This window comes from Cydia strobilella, chromosome 16 (genome assembly GCF_947568885.1).
Source record: "Cydia strobilella chromosome 16, ilCydStro3.1, whole genome shotgun sequence".
In the NCBI taxonomy this organism is placed as follows: domain Eukaryota; kingdom Metazoa; phylum Arthropoda; class Insecta; order Lepidoptera; family Tortricidae; genus Cydia; species Cydia strobilella.
This window is the reverse complement of record NC_086056.1, coordinates 7,812,733-7,836,690: the sequence shown is the minus strand read 5'-3', so window position 1 is coordinate 7,836,690 and position 23,958 is coordinate 7,812,733. Positions and strand designations below refer to the sequence as shown.

The 23,958-nt window shown below is 40.7% G+C and overlaps 3 protein-coding genes across 3 annotated transcripts; 2 read left to right on the top strand and 1 right to left on the bottom strand.

Annotated features, from left to right (window-relative positions):
* The first annotated feature begins 79 nt into the window (after nt 1-79).
* LOC134748265 (ubiquitin-conjugating enzyme E2 J1-like) lies at nt 80-1,705 on the top strand. The gene has a single exon (XM_063683000.1). The coding sequence runs from the start codon at nt 235-237 to the stop codon at nt 988-990; it is 756 nt and encodes a 251-aa protein (XP_063539070.1). The 5' UTR covers nt 80-234; the 3' UTR covers nt 991-1,705.
* Nucleotides 1,706-3,261: 1,556 nt separating this feature from the next.
* Nucleotides 3,262-13,422, bottom strand: LOC134748398 (eukaryotic initiation factor 4A-III). Its single transcript, XM_063683180.1, has 5 exons — nt 13,129-13,422; nt 12,712-13,047; nt 11,948-12,170; nt 5,930-6,184; nt 3,262-3,691 (listed from the first exon to the last, which is right to left on the bottom strand). The coding sequence occupies exons 1-5, from the start codon at nt 13,277-13,279 to the stop codon at nt 3,439-3,441; spliced, it is 1,218 nt and encodes a 405-aa protein (XP_063539250.1). The 5' UTR covers nt 13,280-13,422; the 3' UTR covers nt 3,262-3,438.
* A 311-nt stretch (nt 13,423-13,733) lies between these two features.
* Nucleotides 13,734-20,662, top strand: LOC134748408 (protein hairless). The gene is made up of 3 exons (XM_063683190.1): nt 13,734-14,493; nt 16,573-17,922; nt 18,164-20,662. The coding sequence occupies exons 1-3, from the start codon at nt 14,319-14,321 to the stop codon at nt 18,190-18,192; spliced, it is 1,554 nt and encodes a 517-aa protein (XP_063539260.1). The 5' UTR covers nt 13,734-14,318; the 3' UTR covers nt 18,193-20,662.
* Nucleotides 20,663-23,958: the final 3,296 nt, after the last annotated feature.

Sequence of the window (23,958 nt, the reverse complement as noted above, 5' to 3'; positions counted from 1 at the left end):
AAATTGTCAACTGTGTTGTTCCGTGCCGTGTGTAACATCTCAACCAAATCTCAACTCTCCAGATCAAAATGACAGTATAGTCAGTATACTATTGACAGTTCTCATACAGTCTGTAAAATAAGATTTTGTTATCAAATTCTCTTGTGCTTACGAACATTGTTTTCCTGTATCGCGATCATTGTTGCGTCATAGCATTGTTATATTATTTTCTGTTTAGTCCTCTGTTCCCCTAATATGACAGAAATGGGTGAGAAGTACAATATCAAGTGTCCTGGTGTGAAACGCCTAATGAAAGAAGCGCTGGAGTTAGCGGAGGCCACTGAAGAATATTGCGCACGGCCCCTAGAAGACAACTTGTTTGAGTGGCACTTCACCGTTCAGGGTCCCAAGGGCACCGACTTTGAGGGCGGCATCTATCACGGTAGAATATTATTGCCCAAAGAATATCCTATGCATCCACCTCATATAATACTATTAACGCCAAACGGGAGATTCGAAGTAAACAAAAAGATATGTTTATCAATATCTGGACACCATCCTGAGACTTGGCAACCATCTTGGTCGATCCGGACTGCTCTTTTGGCTTTAATTGCTTTCATGCCGACTCCTGCTGAGGGAACTATAGGGTCACTAGACTATACTCCTGCAGAACGTAAAATTTTAGCTAAAAAATCATCAAGCTGGTCATGCCCTCAATGTGGGGAAATAGCAAAGCTATTGTCATCAACTGCAGCCAAACCATTGACAGAGGAAGAGCAGTCAGTATTAAACCAAATTGCATTTAAAGGTGAGGATGAACAGACACAGAAACCACCTGAACCTGAACCAGCTCCTGAGCCTGAAGTTCAAGCATTGGAGTCCACAGAGCCTAGTACTAGCTTTTTAGACCAACTTACAGAGATCCTGGTTGCTCTCTTGGTTGGTGCCATAGGGATTTTCATTTACCGACGTTGGAAAGCATTTGAACCTGTAGGAGAAACTGAGCTGTAATGCCCAAGTCAAATTCCATCAGATCTTAGGGCCTAAGAACACTGGAATTATTTTTATTGCTGTAAAGCAAAAATAAATTATTTGATAATGTACACTTTTATTATTTCAATCTAAAAAGTGTATTGTTTTGTATGTGTGCCTTAACACTAAGTATAGTATAGAGGCATTCATCATCAATTATAAAGGGGCCTGTAGACGGGCCACATTTTCACTGCAATATGTGGCTGGCTACTATTGGTGTCGCCACATATTGCATTGAAAATATGGCCGGTCTACAGGCCTAACAGGCCCCATAAGGTTAAACCTTATGCATTCAATTCATTTGTCATGCACTTGATATTATAGCTTATGTCATCTCATCAATCATTCTTATTTAACTTAACTACATAAGTGTTTTGTTTTGTAGGTTTATTCAAAAAATCGATTCCTATGTGTAGAGTAGTATTTATGGAAATTATTGAAAATAGTAAAATCATTTTGTGGCATTCCAAAAAGTTAGCTGATAATGATAAGGTTTTATATCTACATTGGAAATTTGTTTCATTATAACAAATAGGTTAAGGATCATAATTATTATCTTAGGATAAGACTATCACAAAATATTTTGTGAATTTACATGTATTTTCATCAGATAATTTAATATGAAAATCTTAAGATATACATATTCTTGTTTATATTGACTATAAAATATTAAAATGTATTCTAAACATATAAATGTTTTATTTTTCTCTTGAACTTTAGTCCTTCACTTATCTTGTTATTGTTAAATTGTATTCTTGGAAGAATGATAGGTAGATACATAGTTATATATCCATGGATTTATATTAGCTACTAGTCTGCTTTTTTTGAACTATAAAGTACTATGCCATACATTTTCTATGCAAGAAACAAATGAGCGTTCCATATTATATTCTACTTGTGGGAAGTAGTTACTTCATAGTTAAAAGTAACGGACTAAAGTATTCATCAGTTTGGGAGCTACGATATCAAACTCGATCACACTTTCTCGGAATGATCTTGCTGACCCCCATGGCTCAGCCATTATCAAAAAAATCCACAAACTGTATCTACACAAAACATACGATAGCGTTTTTTGCCCAAGCTGCAACTGAGACCTTTGCTTGGCTCGGTCAAATAGTATATCTAGTTCTAGACCACTGCAAATGGGGCATTTTCTATGAAAAGGGACCTTATTGTCGATGGCGCTTACGCATATATCGGAGCATCGTTAATAATGGCGTAAGCGCCATCGACAATAAGGTCCCTTTTTATAGAAAATACCTCTTGCGCTTGCCAAGTTAGAAATTACATTTGTTTTAACTACGCTAATATGCTGTTAATGAATTTCACTAAGATACGAACTAGTAGAACCAAAGAGAATTAAGAAGACAGAGTGCTCACTCCATACATCGGTTTTGTTGCAAAAAGACTATTATTTTCGTAGTCTACATCTAGCGTCAAGTAGCGGAACTCTCAGTACTGCTACTCGACAATAGATGTCGCGGCAAACAGAAAGTCAAATGCTCAACGATTTTCAGCTAATATTATAACCGGAACTCTATTTTCTTTCAACTCCTGCTTACAATATATTAGTTATAAATTGTTGAGCAATCCTCCACTTTTCGTCAGTCGCGACACATATGTGACATCTAGTGTCGAGTAGCAGTACTGATCGTTCCGCTACTTGACGCTAGACGTAGACTACGAAAATAATAAATTTAAAAGTGGGAAAAATACTGCCTTGGGTGAGACTTGAACTCACGGCCTCTGGATCGATACTCCAGCGCTCTGCCAACTGAGCCACCAAGACCTCATCCATAGTCAGCAGAGCTAGGGTCCCCTAGACCCATATATATAGTCGGAAGATTTGCCAGGGTGTCTACTTTCTGGAAAATCAGGAACAGAAATGATGGTCATGAAGTCAGTAAAAACGGGACCCTATTACTAAGACTTCGCTGTCTGTCCGTCTGTCACCAGGCTGTATCTCATGAACCGTGATAGCTAGACAGTTGAAATTTTCACAGATTATGTATTTCTGTTGCCGTTATAACAAGAAATACTAAAAACAGAATAAAATAAATATTTAAGTGGGGCTCCCATACAACAAACGCGATTTTTATGCCGTTATTTGCGTAATGGTACGCAACCCTTCGTGCGCGAGTCCGACTCGCACTTGGCCGGTTGTTTCCTTTTGAGGTACGGAACTCTAAACAGGAGAAGTCAGGCAGTGGCTATGTTGATAAAATAGAACAAATTCAAAATAAAACAACATTTTACACATCACTTTTATTGTGTTACATATTAAGATAAGTCTATAAAATATTTTGATGCTTATTTTAGCTCACAATTTTGCAGAAAGGGAAACAGAACCCTACCACCTTATGCAGTGCCTATTGTTCACAGAGTGTGAAAGAAGGGGAGATTTCAACTTTACACGATCAAATTCATTTAAATGAGGTCAGCAACATTCATTGGCATTTCGTCAATCTGTGTGGAGTAGTACTGCTCAATGTCTCTCAGGATTCTGATATCATCTGATTTGACAAAGTTGATTGCAACACCCTTGCGTCCAAAACGGCCGGAACGACCAATCCTGTGGATGTACAACTCACGGTTGTTGGGCAGGTCATAGTTGATGACAAGAGATACTTGTTGGACATCAATACCTCTTGCCCATACATCAGTCGTGATTAGCACGCGGCTGTAAAACACGAAAAAAAAATTAATGGTTTAGAGTTTTAAACTACTATTACATAATTTACAATATTGGGGCATTCAAGCGGGCAGCAAAAAAATTGTCAGGTTCTGGATTTTGTTCATAGTTTGATTAATTGGACCTATATGTGAACTAAAAAATTTGGTATCATTACTTTTTTATTATATTGCTTCGTTAAAAATTTATACGCATTTAAAAAAACTACAAAATTTGAGGAACGGATTTTAAAAAAAATATTATTGCAATTATTTCAATAGATTTATTAATAACTAAATAGTGATTATTTGAGAATAGTAGTTTTTTTTTTTCATATAACAAACCGGAAGTTAGTATTTTTTTCCAACTTTTTTTTTTTTTTTTTACACAATAATATGGCTTATGGTGTACTAATGTCCTTTAATTTTTTTATAATGGCATCTCGATTGGTTTTGAAGATTCATGAAGTAATTCGAAAGTACTGCGCGACGCTCCGTCTGATCACCACCCTGGTAGTGGCCGAAGTGCGGCTCAAAGTAGCCGTAGCTCGACGCACCACCACATATGGAGGCAAGTCCTAGATTGGAATCCCCGGGGAAAGAGAAAACGGTGCCGTCTAAAGCAGACCTGGCGACAGACCATTATTGCAGAGGCGTATGCTATTGGAAAGACTTGGAGCGAACTCAAGCACGAAGATCAAGACCGATCGAGATGGCGGCGCACAGTGGACGCCCTCTGGCCCATCTAGGGGTCATAGGTGATAGGACATTAAGTCTAGTAAGTCAAGGAGTTAGAAGTTCCGTTCTGATCTTTATCAACAGGGCCACTTCATCAAAGACCCTTTTTGAGTTCAAATGTTTGATTTGTTGATGAAAATATAAAACTCGCTATATTCATGCCTAAAAATTTTTAAGAGCTATATGGATTCCATCATCACACCAAAGATTATGATAATAATGGGACCAATCTAAATAAAATCTTTCAAAACCGGTTTAGGTATTCGTATATAATCTGTGGGTTTTTAATCTCAAGCTTTGACAACTCTTTTTCCTGTCTCTTTCTAGAATCAGGTAACCACATAATATGTGACGTTTTCAAGCAAAGGGTGCATTGTCGCTTACCATAAGGACGAAAATTGCTTGTATCTTTATACGAAAAACCTGTTGGAGCGTCCTTATGGCAAGCGACAATGTGGTGCCTTTTGCTTAAAAATGACACATATATAAATTATTGATTTGATACCTAGATGCAAAAGTTCGATTTTCGATAAAAAATTAAAAACTCGAAACCGCGGTTTTTAACCGAAACCGACCTCGGTTTTGCATCGGTTAAAAACCGACGGTTAAACTCGATACTCGGTTTTTTTATTACTCGGTTGCATTCCCTAGCTACAGCCCAATGACAACCTTAGTGCATCTGCATTCCGTCCGACAAGGTTCACGATGACGCGTCGCGCACAAGGGCCTGACACTCTTTGATAGAGAAAGATAGTCTTATTGCGATTCCTAAAAGAGGAAAGAGAAAATAGTGCCATGCTTTGTCTTTATCACCGACCGGGCATTTTTTCATGGTCGGGTAAGGACTGCCATATGAATATGTCTTTTTCTTACCCCTGGTCGCTCGGTTTCATGTCTATAACTACTTGTATACCTAATACTATGTCTATGGTCGCGCACGATAGGCATGGCGTTCAAAGGGAACAGCAATCAGTATGGAACTCTTACCGAATAGGCTTGAGTTGAGTCGGTCATCAACTAAGAACGGTTAACAATGAAATCCCGTGAAGGACCAAAAGGAACTAAATCTTTTTGCACGCTCTTAATCGGTCTTCAGGTCCTTTAGTTCAGTGGGATTGGAGAGCGCTTGACAGAGCGAAACGGTTCACAATGTCGCTGGCACAAGTGCGAACGAGATGAAAGAACGATGTGACACGCCAAAGCCCGAAAAATATGAAGGAAAATCAAATATTTTCCTATATATATTTTTTTTATTGTTTATGGTGTTTTAGACATATTGTACAACTTGAATTATATTGTTAGCAAAGGTTGGAAAAAAATCGAGTGTAAAACAAATTCCTATTCATTCCCGGCTCTCAACAACCTAACTGAACTAAAAGGCCGAACTAGTTTGTTTGGCCGAGAGTGGAGCGCTCTCTGTAGTGAACAAGCAGGCACAAGCCTAATACCGACACAACACCCTTGTTGCCATTTTAATATCTGTAAAGCTAGAAAATGACACGGGACATACCTTTGTCCAGATCTGAACTCCTTCATAATATTATCTCTCTCTTTTTGTGGCATATCACCATGCATAGAGCTGACTGTGAAGTTGGCTTCCTGCATTTTCTGTGTGAGCCAGTCCACCTTCCTCTTGGTATTGCAGAATATCACAGCTTGTGTAATGGTCAATGTGTCATACAGGTCACAAAGTGTGTCAAACTTCCACTCCTCACGCTCCACTGCCACAAAGAACTGCTTAATGCCTTCGAGCGTCAATTCATCACTGAAAATAACAAAAACTCACTTTATTACTGCAGAAACTTTGACTGACAACAACAACCTTACTAGAACAATAACTTGTGTGATAAAATATTTAAAGCTTCCACTTTCCAGTGCCATAAAAAATTAATAAGTCAGAGTGACAACTCAAAACAACAGTTATTGGCATCACAGAACTTTGACCATGACCACTTTGAAATTAGGTTTAAACTATATTCTGCAACTATTCAGTATTCGGCCACTTTGCCTAATATTCTATTATATATTCTAGTATTAGGCCGAATACCGAATATCTGTTGCACCAACCAACCTAGGAAGAAAAATTACACAATAAAAATAACCAAAAACTAGGTATATTTAATATTAGAATAGAATAGAATATAATTTTATTGGTATTAATCATACACTGTCAGTTACATAAAAAATAATTACTTACAAAATGATAATAAATTCACATGTCAATATTTTTAAAATGCACATAACTATAAATTAATAATGTCAACAGTTCGATAATTATAAATAACAATAATAACAATAAGATAGAACTAATTACAATATAAAAATGTATTCTTAGAAAATTGTTAAATACGAAGACCCTTTTTAGGGTTCCGTACCCAAAGGGCAAAAACGGGACCCTATTACTAAACTAAGACTACTATCCATCTGTCTGTCTGTCACCAGGCTGTATCTCATGAACCGTGTTAGAACCATGAACCTAGACAGTTGAAATTTTCACAGATGATGTAAGTACGGAACCCTCGGTGCGCGAGTCCGTCTCGCACTTGTCCGGTTTTTGAGACTTCGTACGAGAGCGGGGCCGAATATTCGGTATTCGGCTAAACCACTATTCGGAGCATCTCTAGTTTAAACTGTTTAAAGTTAAGCAGAGGTAGCAAAAGGTAAGCATACCCCAATGCTATTCTAGAACTATTAGCCTTGTGGCCTTGTAGCTATAACTCACGAGTGAGTTATAGCTTTTCATTCCAGAATCAATAACTCCCGCGGGAACAATATAGGCTTTTGTCCTTCAGTACTGCATGAAATAAGATCTTTTCCGAGCAAATGTGATGAAAAGTAATAAAAGTAACGATTAACTTATAAGTACCCATGTAATCTAAAGGGGCCCACAGACTATCAGTTCGCCGGACGATATCGGCCTGTCAGTTAGAACAAAAATTTGACAGTTCCGAACAACTGACAGGCCGATATTGTCCGGCGGACTGATAGTCTGTGGGCCCTTTAATACATACTTGCCATTAGCCTAATTTTATAATTGTAAATAACTAACGGTCATATGACGTGCTGTCCGCTACGCTTCCCTTTTCAGCCTAAGCGATTACTATATCTATACAATGACTTACAAGTTTTTTTTCCTTAGGAGTTAACAAATTTAAAAAAAAATTGTGTATTCAAAGGTTGGCCACCTAACTTGTAGTTAACTGTTTATACAGTTATATAAACGGTCAATTCCAAGTTAGTTGGCTAACCCTGGAACGCGCAAGTGGCCTTTACTGCCTTTAGTGATGTTTCAGGACTTACAGGTGAATAATAATTGGTATAGTGTATACCTGTCTTTATTGTGTACTTTGGCTATTAAGTAATTTATAATAATTGTCATATATATGTAAAGATGTGGGTAGACTCTTTTACTTTCTATGATAAAAAGTAACTGAAGGTACTTCACTTATATTCCTATGTAAGTCGTGTCAATATGTGCACCCTAGCATATTAAAGGTTATTTCCATTTAAAGTGTTTTATTGGATATAATAGTGGCGACGTAATACGTAAAGTGGATATATTGTTATCAAGATGTACAAACAAGCAATGAAATTTCACGAGTTTAACCCTAAAACAGACTGTTGGGAGAATTACCTGGATAGGTTAAACTATTGTTTTGTAGCCAATGGTGTTACTACGGAAGATGCAAAAAAGGCCAATTTCTTTACAGTGTGTGGTTCACAAGTGTTTGAGACATGTTTAGCATTAATTACTCCAAAAAAATCAAGTGAAGTGACATTCAGTGAAATTGTAGCTATTCTAACTGAACATTACAGCCCGAAGCCCAATGAAATATCAATGTCATATAAGTATTATAAACGAGACCAAAAACAAAGCGATAAAGCGTCTGAATATATTACGGCTTTGAGGAAAATTGGTTCGTTTTGTAATTTCAATGATTTGGAACGGATGCTACGCGACTGTCTGGTGTGCGGTATGAACGATAATAAATTGCAATATGAACTGTTAAAAAAGAATACACTCAGATACAAAGACGTGGTTGATGCGTTACTTTCGTCCGGGAGTGCGGAGAAAGACGTTTGTATGATCGTGACAGGTAGTTCCGTTTCCGACGGATCCACATCGAGCGCGACGCCCAGCGCCACCGAGTCGGCGGCGGCGTCCACTGCGCCGGAGCCCATGGATGTCAACGCAGTACATTCCAAGCGCCCTTTCGGCGGTACAAGCACCAGGTTGTGCTACAGATGTGGAGATCACCACGGAGGAGAATGTCGTTTTGCTAACGCAATCTGCCGTTATTGTAAGAAGAAGGGACATCTGGAAAAGATATGCCTCGCTAAGAAAAAAGGTGGTAACAGAACCGTTAACTACACACACACCGAAGAAGAGCAAGAGGAGTACATCGGCGGTATCTACAACGTGGGCGCGGACAGTCGCGTACCGCCGTTTGACGTGCAGGTAGCGTTGAACGGCGCGCCGCAGCGCATGCAAGTCGACTCGGGCGCAGCCTACTCGCTCGTGAACGAGCGCACGTGGCGCGCGCTGGCGCGGCCGCCGCTGAGACAGCCGCCGCTCGCGCTGCGCACCTGGAAGAGCGCGCCCCTCGAGTTGCTCGGGCAGACGACTGTTCAAGTGCGGTATAAGGACATAACTTGTGATTTAAGTGTTTTTGTCGCTAAGGGTAAAGGTCCTAACCTTATACACGGACGCGATTGGTTTGCGCCACTTCACTTCTCACTGAACGTTGACAGGGTATTGAGCTTAGACATCGATCATAATACGGATACGATTATTGCGAGATATAGTGAGGTATTTAAAGACGGATTAGGTACATACCGAGGGCAACCAGTGACCATTCATGTAAAACCGGGCGCGGCGCCTAAATATATTAAAGCGCGACCGGTACCATATGCTATTAAAGATCGTGTCGAAAAAGAAATTGACAGATTGGTCCACGAGGAGGTACTTCGCCCGGTGTCTTTTTCTGAATGGGCGACTCCAGTCGTACCCATTATAAAAAAGTCAGGTGACATTCGATTGTGCGGGGATAACGGTAAATCAAGCCACAGAATCGGATACCTATCCGATGCCGACCGCTAATGAAGTTTTCGCTACCATTGCGGGGGGGGGCAAGTATTTCTCAACACTAGACTTGAACCGGGCATACACACAGGTCACCGTGGACGACGCGACGGCTAAATTACTTACTTTGAATACTTGCAAAGGTTTGTACTCGGTTCATCGCCTAGCATTTGGAGTCAAGGCGAGTCCGGGTATATTTCAACGTTTGATGACAGCATTGTTAGCCGGAATTCAGGGGGTGGCGGTCCTCATCGACGACATCACCATAGCTGGTCGCACCCTCTCCGAAATGTGGCATCGTCTGAACGAGGTGCTCACTCGTATTGGTAAAGCTGGTCTTCGGCTCAACCGCAACAAGTGTAAGTTAGCCAGACAAAAGGTTGAATTCCTTGGGTACGTTATTGATGCCGTAGGTATCCACCCGGCACCAAGTAAAGTGGAAGCTATTACAAACACTCCAGAACCGCAAAATGTACACGAACTACAGGCTTTTCTCGGTCTTTACAACTTCTATGAGAGGTTCATACCACATAAAGCTACGATGCTTGAACCTCTTCATCGACTGCTCGACAAAACTAAAGCGTGGAAATGGACAGAGATCGAACAAACGGCATTCGAAAAAGCTAAACACTTACTGTCATTTGATATGACTTTAGTTCATTATGATTTGAAAAAACGTTTAGTACTGACATGTGACAGCTCGGAATATGGCGTGGGCACGGTACTCGCGCACGTGATGGACGACGGTCAGGAGCGCCCTATAGCCATGAGCTCGCGAACGCTACATATTCATGAACGGCGTTATTCTCAACTCGACAAAGAAGCGGCATCGATCATGTTTGGCATTAAAAAATTCCACAATTATTTAATCGGACGTTCCTTTACAATTGTGACAGATCATAAGCCGCTGCTTGGTATTTTTGATCCGAAAAAGCCAATGCCTGGCATGATATCACCTCGACTAACGAGAATAGCTCTTGCTTTGACCGCACACAGCTACGAAATAATTTACAAGCCAGGACCCCAGATCGGACACGCCGATGGTTTAAGTAGATGGCCACAGCCAGTTCCGGATCAACCAACACAAGATCTCAGCGAGATTTTACTTATAGCAGAAACACCACAAGACTTCCCTTTTGACGCTGATGAGATAGCAAAGGAAACAAAAAAAGATGTTACATTGGCGGCAGTTATGAATCACATATACCGTGGCTGGCCTGCTAAAATAACCGACAACGAGTTACGGCCGTATTGGCTTCATCGTATGGAATTATCTCTACAGGAGGACTGTATACTATTAGGCTGTCGAGTTGTGATTCCTCCTGCGTTGCGTAAAGCAACTCTACAAGTACTTCATAGTACTCACAATGGCATTGTACAATCAATAGCTCTGGTAAGAAGTTATGTTTGCTGGCCCCAACTCAATGAAAAAATTGAAAAGCTTATTGGGAACTGTTCTATATGCCTGGAACATCGGCACATGCCACCTAAGACCAGTCACGAATGGATTACGCCTACAAGGCCGTGGTCTAGAATACACGTGGATTTTGCGGGCCCTTTTCAAGGAAAGATTTTTCTGATAGTGGTGGACTCTTATTCTAGATGGCCTGAAGTGTTCATGGTCCCTAATACAAGCTCGGCTACAGTCATTAAACACTTGCGTGGGTTGTTTGCCACCCATGGTTTATGTGAAACTATTGTGTCTGACAACGGCACAGCATTTACATCGATTGGAATGGAGCATTTTCTTCAGGCTAATAAAATAAAACATGCTAATTATTTATCATGCTGCCACAAACGGTTTAGCTGAAAGGATGGTTCAAACAGTAAAAAATAAGTTGAGAAAAATTAATAATTTGCCATGGGATGTGTTGATTACTAACATGCTCTTAGGTTTGAGGTTGACCCCTTGCTCGGCAACAAACAAAATCCCTGCTGAACTACTGATGAATAGAAAGCTATGCACTTTGCTGGACGTGATTCACCCCAATAATATAGCTCATAAAAAAGTAGAACAGCAAATCGATCGAAATGCACAAGTGAAACGAAGAGAAAGTAACATCGGCCAAAAAATTATGTACAGAAATTATGGAAAAGGCGCTAAATGGTTACCAGGAACAGTAGTTAGTAAAGGTGGTCCTTCGAGTTACCAAGTTGAAGCTACAGATGGTTCATTAGTTAACAGACACATTGATCAGTTGATTAAAACTACAGCAGAGTAACGGACGGACGGAGTGTTGCCTGAAGATGAGATGATAAGGGGAGAAGGTACAACAGATAAAGATAATAATGATAAGTGTACAGAGATGGAGAGTACCAGTGATGCTGATTATAAGGATGAGATAATTATTGAAATACCTAGTTCTGATCAATGGGCTGATATGCTGGGAATACCTCCAATTGAACTCACTTAATTATTTAACTTAATTTGCCCTTTATCCTTACCGTTTAACTAAAATCCTAATGGGATCTGTCATAAACTTGGAAGTCATTTCCAGTATTTCATGGGGCAAAGTAGCAGATATGAGTACAACTTGTGTTGCAGGCGGCAGGTAACGGTAGACATCATAAATCTGCTCCTTAAAGCCCTTGTTCAGCATCTCATCAGCTTCATCAAGGACCAGCATCTTGATTGCTCTGGTACGGAGTACACGTCTTCTAATCATGTCTGTAAATAAAAAAATGAAATTCTTTATTTCAGACCAAAAGCGATCCATATTTTGTTAGTTACCTTTCAGCCTTAACACTATGTACATACACTATGTAGTAACCTATATATACTTAGACCTACCAATGACTACTTCTATCCACTACCTAGCGTAACACCCTTAGCATGCTGTTAGTGCTGCCGCCTACACGTCATAGTAATGAGTCCACTCTATTCCCTCCAATGGCATAAAAGTCGTCTGTTCGTGCCTCGGAGAACATGCCTGACTCACTACAGTGCCTCAGCAGCCTTAACAGCATCCTAAAGATATTATTGTATTGGACTCGCAACATGTTGTAGGCCCTTTGTGTAAAACTTGCTCAAGACCGCACGTGAAAAATAATCAGCATGTATAATAATTATAAGCTTGAAAAAGGTATCATTCAGTTTCATTAAGAACATTCTGTGTAAGTATTGGTATCAGTTTGCTTAAAATGGGACTGATTACTCGGCATGCTGAACTTTATGATTATAGTTGTTGTTTTAAAATTTATTTTCTTACCAAAAACTCTACCAGGAGTTCCAGAAACTACATGCTGACCATAATCCAGCTTCCTAATGTCTTCACCAAGGTTTGTGCCTCCAATGCAAGCATGGCACTGGACATTCATGAAATCGCCCAAAGCCAGGATAACCTTTTGAATCTGTGTAGCCAACTCGCGAGTGGGCGACAACACCAGAACCTGAGTCTCACGAAGAGTCGTGTCCAACGACTGCAGGATAGATATGGAAAATGTGGCGGTTTTACCCGTGCCTGACTGGGCTTGGGCAATCACATCTCTGCCTTTCACAATCGGTTGAATACTTCTCTGCTGAATAGCGGAAGGCTTCTCGAATCCTGGAATTAGAAAGTTTGATATACATAATACAATTCACGATACAATTTGCAAGTTATTGCTTAAGCTTAAATCATAATTACCATAAGTATATATTCCTCTCAGCAATTCATCCCGAAGACCCATGGAGTCAAATGTGGGAATAACTTCCACATCTTCGCTTGTGTCGAATTCAACATTTGATAAATCTTCCGATATGATTTTTCGATTGTATGAAGCCTCTGACGCCGTCATTTTCAGAAGACGTTAAATTTATTAATAAGAAAAGCCCCGTTTACTTTCACTTGAACACGTTTAGAAAATTTAACCAGAAATGTGAGAAAAATGCACTACAAACAGCGTACAGTCGTCACATTTGTTTCAACAATCAACATGGCGGCCGGTGACTAAAATGTTGCCATAACAGAACGCAATGCAATGCGCAATGAGCGTTTTAAGCAATAGTTGGAACGGTTGGAACACGTATTTAAATACTCCAATAATTATAATCACACTTTAATTAACATCATAAATATTTATACAGTGATCATGTATGGTAGAAACGTCTTATATAAACATTATTTCTTTATTTGAATATTTGAATGTATTTATCAAAAAAAAAACATACTGCGTTTTATTATTCCTATGAAGTTTGAATTTTTAAATGGCTTTATTCCGGTTTCACAACTAAAAAATAATTATTTATCGTTTAAATAATTCAAAAAGGTTTCTAATTTAAAGTACATATCAGACACATCAATAATTAGTCCGAAGCAAGTGAAAATTGGCGAATTATAGACCAACGCATCAATATCTAAACGTAAATAACAACGCATTCTGATTTCTGATTTGTGGTTGTAGGCAAAAAGACCGATCATATTTGAACGAATCAAAATGGATGCTGGGTGTGAATGAACTATTGAAAAACGAGCAGCTTTTGTCGATTTGTAGCGTGAGCTCGATGGTCGGATTGAGAAACTGGTGTCGTGATTTATTTAGTATTAATTTAAGCAGTGTTTTACTCGCGAGTGCCGTCAATAACGAAGTGGTCCGAGTACTGGTTTAATTCAGTAGTCACCGTGTCGAAAAGAAATGTGTTTATACAAATGTTTAGGAGATCCTCATAATCAGCAGGCGAGCGTAGTAGGATGAGGACTGTGTCGAAAGTGTTGAATGTCGTGCCTAGCCCGCGCCTGGCGCTCTGCGAGCCGCGGATCCCGACGTTCGGTTCGATATGGCGAGTGCGTTCGGACTAGAGAGTCGCTCGTGTGTCGCATGAGCGGTCAGAAATGAAATGCATATACAGGAAGCAACGAACACAACTCTGACAACATGTTCCAAAATGACAGAAGAAGTAGACAGAAGACATGGCGTAAACGGGAACAGCAGTAGCAAGACAGCGAGCGAGGAGAGTCCCGTCGCCACCTCGGCGCACTCGGGCTCGGGCGGCCGACTCAAGTTCTTCAAAGGTCAGTAGAGGGTTACTAATATAAACAGCTGATGGGTCATTACATATAGTTATTATTTGCCTTGTTTTGTACTTCAGTCGGCTACTTAAGGAAAACTAGAAAGTCATTCATGCTCTGATAACCATACACAGGCACGTTTGACGGAGTGGTTGCCAATTGTCTGTGCACTACCTCTGCACTATTGTTGTGTGTTTCATAAGAAGCCATGGGCAGCCTACCAGAAACAAATTCATTTAGATTACAGCTTAATAGACATACTTTTATTACTTTTGTTATAATTGATCCAAAAAGCAGATATAACTAAAATAGCTAGAATTGGACTTACCAAAACAAAGTAATTTACAACTTAGAATATTGATTTTAATAGCAGGTCATTAGTTTTGTGATTTACTCTGTTAAGGAAATGTCAGCTGATTTAAGAATACAACATGTAGCAGCCCATAAATATGGATTACAACATAACATACCATTGTTGTTTTCTATATGTATTTTAAGCAATTAGAATGATAAAAAATATATTTTCTCTTTTTAAGTTTTTTAAAAATTGAGGAATAAAATTATTTTGTATAAAAATGCATAGATTCAAAAATTTGGTACAATTATTTAATTCTGGATATACTTATACACCAATGCTTGTTTCTATATGTAGTTTAGTGTGAAATCTTGTTTAATATGGTAAATAACACCATCCCTAATCCCTTATTTTATTTGTTGCTACATCCACATGATGTGATCCATTACAGTTTAGTCATACATATAAGGAATGTGTTTATATGTCATAATAAGCCTCTCTAACTTGATCCTATTGACTCAACAACTGACAACAGCACATTCTACAAACATTTAAGGCAAGTGTTATTTGATATCATATTTGGACAAACCTACTGACAATTAGTTATCTATCTACAAATAAACAAGTGCATTAGCAACAGAACAAATATATAATAAACTAGGTTTTATATATATTCTATAAATTCAATTAGTCAAATATTCCTTATTGAATATTTGACTAATTTCCTAAACATTATTCAACCCACTAATTTAGAAATTATATTTCCTAAGATTCATATTCCTTTATGGTTGTGCAGTTTCAGATTCAGATTTTCATACACATACAATAAAGTTTACATGTTAAGTCAATATCTTATAACTGAAAAGTTATTTTATATAATTTGTGAATATTTACATGTTTACGAGGCGTGACCCTCCACAGCCGGACCACCTCGCCTGTTTGCACTGAGTTTACAACGGTGAAATGTACCCTTAATGTACCTTATGTACCAAGTCGGAAATCGAACCTACCTCTAGAGTTTGGCAGATATATGTGTTTAAAAGGTATCTGGCTGGGGAGTAATATCTGCAGCCGGACCACACCTGGACCCGCTGATAATGCCATCCGCTACTTCAAGATATAATTTAAATAACAGATGAATGTACCTCTTACAATATTTTGGTGGTAACAATTGAGAATAAATATTCCTACTAGTTACCACCAAAATATGTTAGTGGACTTAGTGGTAACTACTGGGAATTATTTTTCTCTGTTGTTACCATTGGAGACAGGTGAGAAAAAAAACCCAGTTGTAACCGGTAACTTTTTTTTTTTTTTTTAGTCTACTTTATTTTAGTGTCGGCACGGGGTTGTCACTTGACAAGCTTTTGTACCTATACTACTGATTATTATTATTGATTATTTTTAAGATAAATATGTAGGAATTACAAATGTTGATTCTGTAAACATAAAATTTTTATCCGGAGATAGTATGTCTGATTCTCACGGAAGTAAATCGGTATGCCACAGCCGTATTCCTTTGAAAATAAGTTGGTCAATATCATCCGGAATAAAAAAAAAACTGCTTCCTTGTTCTTCCGTTTATTCAGACATCCGTAAACAGAACAATATCTTTAGACTTAATAAGTACCTTTTATACTCAACTATACCATCATGCACATGAAACTTTCCACCATCCGCCATTTGTACTTATAATTTGATGTGCAATAAAGTTTAAATAAATAAAATTAGCCCTTTAGGCCATTTGAAACATGGACATTAATTAAGTGTTATGTGTAATATTCCAGATGGCAAATTCATCTTGGAGCTGGTGCGCGGATGCGCGCGTGCGGGCGAGCGCTCGGGCTGGGTGTCGGTGCCGCGCAAGACGTTCTGGCCGCCCGCCGCGCCGCACACGCCGCCCACGCCGCCCGCGCCCGGCCCCACCGCCTCGCTCAGCGTCTCCGACGACAATTCCTCCATCCACTCCTCGCCCTGGCAGCGCGACCATTGCTGGAAGCAGCCCGCCCCGCGCCGCAACCTCTCCAAAGAGCTAGCCATGTACTATTGCCGGCCCGCGGCGCTCACCGCGCAGGCTATCCGCGCCGGCGCTCGAGCGAAGCGTCGTCGGCCCTACGACGCGACGCCGCTCGAGCCGCGCAACGGACTCTGTCGGAACGGCGCCGTCTCCCCCGGCCGGGACGCCGTCGACGGCGCGCCCGACTCCGCCGCCAAGCCGGCCGACGAGCGGCGAACGGATTGCGACCGAGAGAAATATTACCACATGAAACTCAAAAAACCATATCAGTATCATAAGTTAAGGGTGTATAAAAAGACGAAGCCGGCGATCAGGCCTAAGGTGCTCGCCCGTACGATAGACAAGCTGCGCGAACGCGTCGCGGCGCTGCCGGCGCCCGTCAACGCAAAGCTGGCTTCGTGTCGCCAAGAGCACATGATGGTATCGCCGCGCAAGCGCATCCTACGCGAACTCGAGCGCGTCAGCTTAGAGGATCAGGGCACGAAGAGGCGCGCCAAGACCGTGCCGGCGCTCAGCACCGCGTCGTACCCGCCGTCGCCGGGCCCCGGGCCCAGCCACGCGCCCGCGCGCGCCGCCGCGCCGCCCGACCGCTCCACCAACGGCACCGCCCGCAAGGAGCCCGTCACCAAGAACGTGAGCAGCTACAGCATCCACTCGCTGCTGTCCATGCCAGACGAGAGCCCCGCCCCGTCGCCGCACTCGTACCCGCCCTCCTTGAAGACGGAGTCGCCGTCGAGCGTGCACTCGCCGGACCTGAGCCCGAGCCCCGACAACTACCGGTACCGCTACTCGGCGCTGACGCTGGGCTCGCCAACGCCGGGAGCGCTGCGGGACTCCCCGACGCCGCCGGACCTGGCGCGGTACCGACACGCGCCGTACGCGCCGCCCGTGTCGCCCTACGCGGCCGGGCGGCAGTGGCCGGCGGCGCCGTACCGCCGCGAGGACTGGCGGGACCTGCAGTACGTGTACGGGTACGGCGGCGTGGCGCCGGCCGTGGGCTACCGCGCGCCGCAGGCGCCGCTGTGGATGCACTACGGGGTGCCGGTCCCGCCCGGGCCCTGGGCGCCGCTGGCGCACCCGCTCATCAACGACCACATACCTAAAGAAGAACCTACGTCAGGTGAGGACTGATACTTATTAAACAATTTGATGATTCAATAATTTCAATATTTTTTGACATTTAGGCAATGTTGTTTATTGTAATTTTCCGGGACTAGCTCCCTGGCTAGCTAGTCTATAACTACTTGTTCAGCAACTTAAAGAAGATCTTGTATTTCCCCACAATAGAAAAGCACTTTTCCCTATTTTGATTCATTTTGCTGCCGTTAGTTTTTATTAGTATATTTTGCCTTTTTTTTCAGATTTGCCACTGAACCTGTCAAAGCACTGAGAGGCGCGGGCGCTGCTCGGTTCGGTGCGCTCTGAACATTACTATTGTACATGTATTACAAACGCAATCAAAGACTTTTAGCTTATTTAAAGTGGCATATGATTATGCAATATCTTTTTATATTTTATGCTATACATTAAAGAACAAGTTCGAACAGTAAACTTGTGGTGAAATGTCGACAACGTTGTCCCATCAACATTCCATGGTCACTATCGATTGGAGAGTATTGGAAGTCCAAAAAGTACATCCCACCTAATCCAATAGCCTATAAACGCTCGGAGCGATTAAATTTATATAACGATATTATGCACTTTTTGCACATGGGCAAAAAATATTTTTGTATAATTGTTTGTCTGGAAATCTATTTACACATCATGTATTTTACACGGAAATAATATTATATTTTTAATATAGATGTACTGTACGTATGCAGAGTCACATAAGTATTTTCATACAAAATATTGTACTCCGAGTTGAATATTTTAATATTGGCTATTATTTTAGAGTAGAATGCTAAGATGATCTAAATGAACAAATAACACTAAATTATTATTGACGATCAGTGCCTTTTCAAAGAAACTACTAATAAACATTTAAGAGAAGTAAAATATCGCAAAATCCTAATAATTTCCAAGCGCCCGGCCGCACTCGGCGCGCTGAGAGCGGGCTCCGCGGATCTATTTACACGACCTGAATACCCGCTCCTTACTTAAAATTCCATAATGTTTATGTTCGATCTCATTATTTAATTTAGAAAATAAAATGAGGTAAAGACTACAGTTTTGGGATCAAATTTGGATGTGTGTTTATCTAACATGTATATTAAAAATAAGCGACATTGTATATAATTTGTGAATGGTGTATTATTGATGGAAGTCTGGGCGTAGATTTTATCAGAGCATTAACCGCTTATGATTTATCCGTAAGATTTATTACCTTCAAATAATTATTGTATTTGTACAGTATTTCTTTAATGAGTATTTTATAATTATTACGAGGACGGTTGGTGGTGTGTGCTCGGTGTATGTGAGTGCTCTCAGTTGGTCGCGGACGGCGCGGCTCGCTGTTCTCTGCGTGGCTCATGTTCACACACTCATGCTCACAGCCAGAGGCATACTTCCTGCTGTATAATCATTAATCACGCTACTATATAAGTGTAGTATGAACATTTTGTTTGCATTGGTGGGTGGGTGTTTGGTGACTGATGGTTCACCGTAAGCTGTGAGCGATCGTGAGTGATACACTATTAATACCAGCCTAGTGTGAACATGTCCTCATTCGCGCACAGAATGGGTCTGCTAGCGGCCGTCGGCACGCTTTGAGATTAAAACGTAGAAGTAGTATTTTACTGCAATTTAGTTGAAATATGGGGTTATGTATGTATTTATAAGGACAGTTAAAGGACGGCAACGGACTGACTTCTGATGTAATAATATTCATTAATGGAATTGTATAAATTAGTTGTGTAATCGGAGGCCTACTGTAACAATCGTATTGTCGCCCAACAAAGTTGATTTAGTGTAAAAGTAGCTGTAATAGATCCTGCTCAATTAATTCTGAGTACAGTTAGGAAACTACTTCAAGTCAATGTCCTGTGTGAGAGTGAACTGTGTCGTTTTCCAATATTATACGTTTTTTCTTAGGTTTATGCATTCCATTGAACAGTAATTTATTATTTAATGAACAATTAGCCATCAACCTATTTTATAACATAATTACATTAATTACATAGTCTACACTTTAAAGTTGCGTCCAAATTTTTATTCTTATTTATTATTGCTAATTCTCATCCTTTGTGGTTTGTGTAAACCTGACCTATACTTCAAACTTAATGAATGAGTAATCATACTTTATAATTATTTAATTACAATTTTGAAGTCTGATTTTTCAGTAGATAAAAGTAGTGTAACTTTACAGTAATAGTAAGTATAACTAAGAGTCTGATTATTTATATTGAAAAATATATATAATCTCTCTTAGTTCCAGATGTGTCGATTAGTGGAGGGGCGGTCATTTTAAAATTAGTTCTTATTCTACCCACTTCGGAAGTACGGTGGTTAGGGTTATGCTATATATCCTTCTCTTCTGAACTTTACGAAACCTAACTTTTTATATTTTATTACTATTATTTCGAAACTGTTGTTCGAGCTAAGCTAAGCAATTAGATCAGGGTCAGCCCAAGAAAGCGGAAAGTACACCAGAGTGCCATTTAATATTCTTCTTTTATATGTGAAAGTATACAGGTTCCTCTTATACATGACATTGTAAAACTGCCGTATAAAACATAATAAAATATTTTTCTATGTAAACGATTCTTCGAAGCATGTGATAGCGCTTTTCGGATATAAAGAAAGCGAGTATGTCGGTGTCTTAAAACCACATTAAATCATATTTATAATGCGGAAAATAGTTATTATCCATTTATATTAAGATGTAGTTATGTACTCGAATAAATATAACTTTTACAAAATGTTTGTTCATTTTATTCACATATGGGTTCCTTTACACTCGCTAAAATCAACAAAAATTGCAAAATAAACACCTAAAACCTATCTTTGAGGAATAGCATCCTCAATGTCGGCATCTCGAAGCTGTTCCAGGGTCGTAGGGGCAGGATCACGTGACCGCACCTTCCGTTTTAGCCGATTCCAAAGGTGTTCTATGGGATTCAGACTCCTTGCTGGCCTCTGCATAACGGAGATCAGGTTGGGACCTGATCAACGTAGTCCCGAACAATCAACGCTGTGTGGGAGAGGGCGTTATCCTGCATGAAAGTGAATCCAGGACCGACAAATTCGGCGTATGGAACCACATGGTCCTCCAGGATCCCTGTGATGTACTGTTGAGCAATCATGGATCCCTGGCCTCGACCACCACCGGTGCGGTAAACACAAACAAGCTCCGTTTTGCCGGCGAGGGAAATGCCACCCAGAAGTCCCAGAACATGCAGGATCCTCCTCCGTATCCGACGGTTTCTTCAAGACAGGCCTGTGAGTAACGTTCCCCTTGCCTGATCTTCTGCGCCTATCGTTGCAGACAAGACATACCCTGGTCTCATCAGAGAAGAGGACAGCCTTCCATTGGACGAACGTTCAATCCTTGTGTTCGCGAGCAAACTCACGTCTGATTCGTTGATGCTCTGCCGTCAATTTGGGACCCGTAGCCGCTTTATGGGCCATGATCTTGTCCCGCAACCTTCTCCTTACTGTAGAGACGCAACACCGTTCTCCGAACTGCTTGTATCTGCTGATGCAGCTGGACAGCGTTTTATAAACGGTCCCGCATAGACGTCGACACAATATACTAGACTTATATTGACCGGGATATAGACCGTGATTACCTTTTGTATTATTTATGAGTTCCCGATATTTCGACGCAGTTACATGCATCATCAGGCATCATGCGTCATGTGTCTGCATAAATAATACAAAAGGTAATCACGGTCTATATCCCGGTCAATATAAGTCTAGTGAAACTAACCGTGAATCATTCTCTAGTCTAGTCGACACAATATAGCGGTCGTCTCTCTAGGAAGTGCAGCGGTGTCCTCCGGATCCAGGCTTCCTGGTGAAGTTTCCAGTCCAACTCGGCAACGGCTTATGTTGAGTTGCCGAGCAACAGTAGACTGCGTCATTCCTGATTCCTCCAGGGCTACTGCTTCTGTGGTATCATTTTCTTGGGATGTTTTTTATTTCCAGCTGTTCCGGTGTGACGTCTGTGAACTCTGGATACCGAATGACCCATGTTTCACATTACGGTTTGTTTTGCGGTTTTGAAATAAATTGTCTTTTTTTTGTTCCTGCGTCATACATTTCTCGAAAAAAAATCATACTACCCAAATAAAAAAATAAAAAAAATTCTGTTTCAATAAAAAAATTGAAAATAACAACTTTGATGCAACTTCTATGTCAATGAGAGCCGAATTTCAGCCCACAGTGCGCCACTGCAATAGTCAGTGGCTATTGGTAGACTGTAGATAAAATTCAAAAACTATGATGCGTTCAAACTGTAAATTCCGGCCGCCATACAAATTAAATAGGTACTGTTAAAATTGTTAGAACAAATCATTACATTTAAACTCACGATTTTTACTCATTATTATTCACAACGACGGGACTTAACCAAGACCAAGACAACTAACCAAGTGCGGGTAGTTCGAAAAACTCGCGCGCCTAGAAGATGTTGATGTCAACTTGAGCCAGTCTTCTCCGAGACCACGGGGACTACGCCGTTCTCGAAACGTCGGAGGTAAATTTAAAACTTATTTTACGCGATTAAGTCCCGTCGTTGTGAATAATAATAAATCACTACATAGTATAAAACAAAGTCGCTTCCTGCTGTCTATCTGTCCCTATGTATGCTTAGATCTTTAAAACTACGCAACGGATTTTGACGCGGTTTTTTAATAGATGTGATTCGAGAGGAAGGTTTATATGTATAATACATCAGCATTGCACCCGTCGTCGCTAGTTTCTTATATATGTGAAAATGTTATATCTATTGATGTTGATGAGATGACGCTTTATAAGAAACTAGCTTTTGCCCGCGACTTCGTCTACGTGGAATCAGTAACAGCAGCTAGAGTAAGTCTAGCGCCTGTATAAAGTGTAATAGCAATCATTCAATTTGAGCATAAGCTTAATTGCTTGACATCGATTATCAGGCAATTCATTAAATCTCTCATTTTACCCCCCTTTTCACTCTCTTTATGGATGATTTCCAACATAAAAACTATCCTATGTCCTTCCCCGGGACTCAATCTCTATGCCAAATTTCAACTAAATCGGTTCAGCGGTTTAAGCGTGAAGAGGTAACACACAGACAGACAGACTTTCGCATTTATAATATTGAATTGAATTGAAATAGCCTTTACAGTACATATGGTCTACTTTCTCGCACTAGTTACGTTTACGTTTCATAATGTTAGCCGAGTTCTGAACGCATCCTTACTGACAGGTGCGTTTTACCCGCCAAGAATATCGTCAGTTAGAAACCGGTAAACTTTGTTGATATAAATAAGTGGGTAGAAACATACTCTAGTACGTCCGGCGCGAGCAAGGGCTCTGTCATTTTGCCATCAGCAGCCTTAGTGATCAGTAGTGTTAACAAGTATGTTTCGTGAACGGCCACGTGTTATATGAACTAAGTAACTTTAGTCTTGATATGTATTCTTTGTAACCGTGTATTCTCCTATGATGTGCTTTGTTCTATATCATGCCCATGTAATCCGAACTCGTAACGTAACTGATCCATCTTGCCACTTGTTTCATGACCTGATGCTAGATACCCTCCATGATAAAGATAATGATTGTCCCTATGATCAAGCTGTACAGTTATCTCCCCCCAGAGGTTAGGTGGAGATGAGACAAGTGTTGACGGCCCGTGCGGCTTTAACCCTAAGGGGGTCTGGTTTGATGGCCCGTGCGGCTTTATATCCACACCCGGTGGATATGACCCGACGGGGTCAAATGGATATCGGCAGCCCGTGTGGCGTTAATGCCTCGATGACTCGACATACTGAAGGGTATGATCTCTGTGACCTCACTGACTTACCGACCATGTGACTAAGCAGTCCCCAAGACGTTGATGACGTTACAGACAGACCTTAACTAATGACCATATGTATCTACCCATATCGGGCCTAAATGTACTTAATGACTGTGTAGTCATTAATCTATTTCACCCCCAGATGACGGACGGTGGTGCCGTGGTAACGGCGACACATTAATTAGCGAAGCAGAGAGAGTGACAGCGATCACCATCATC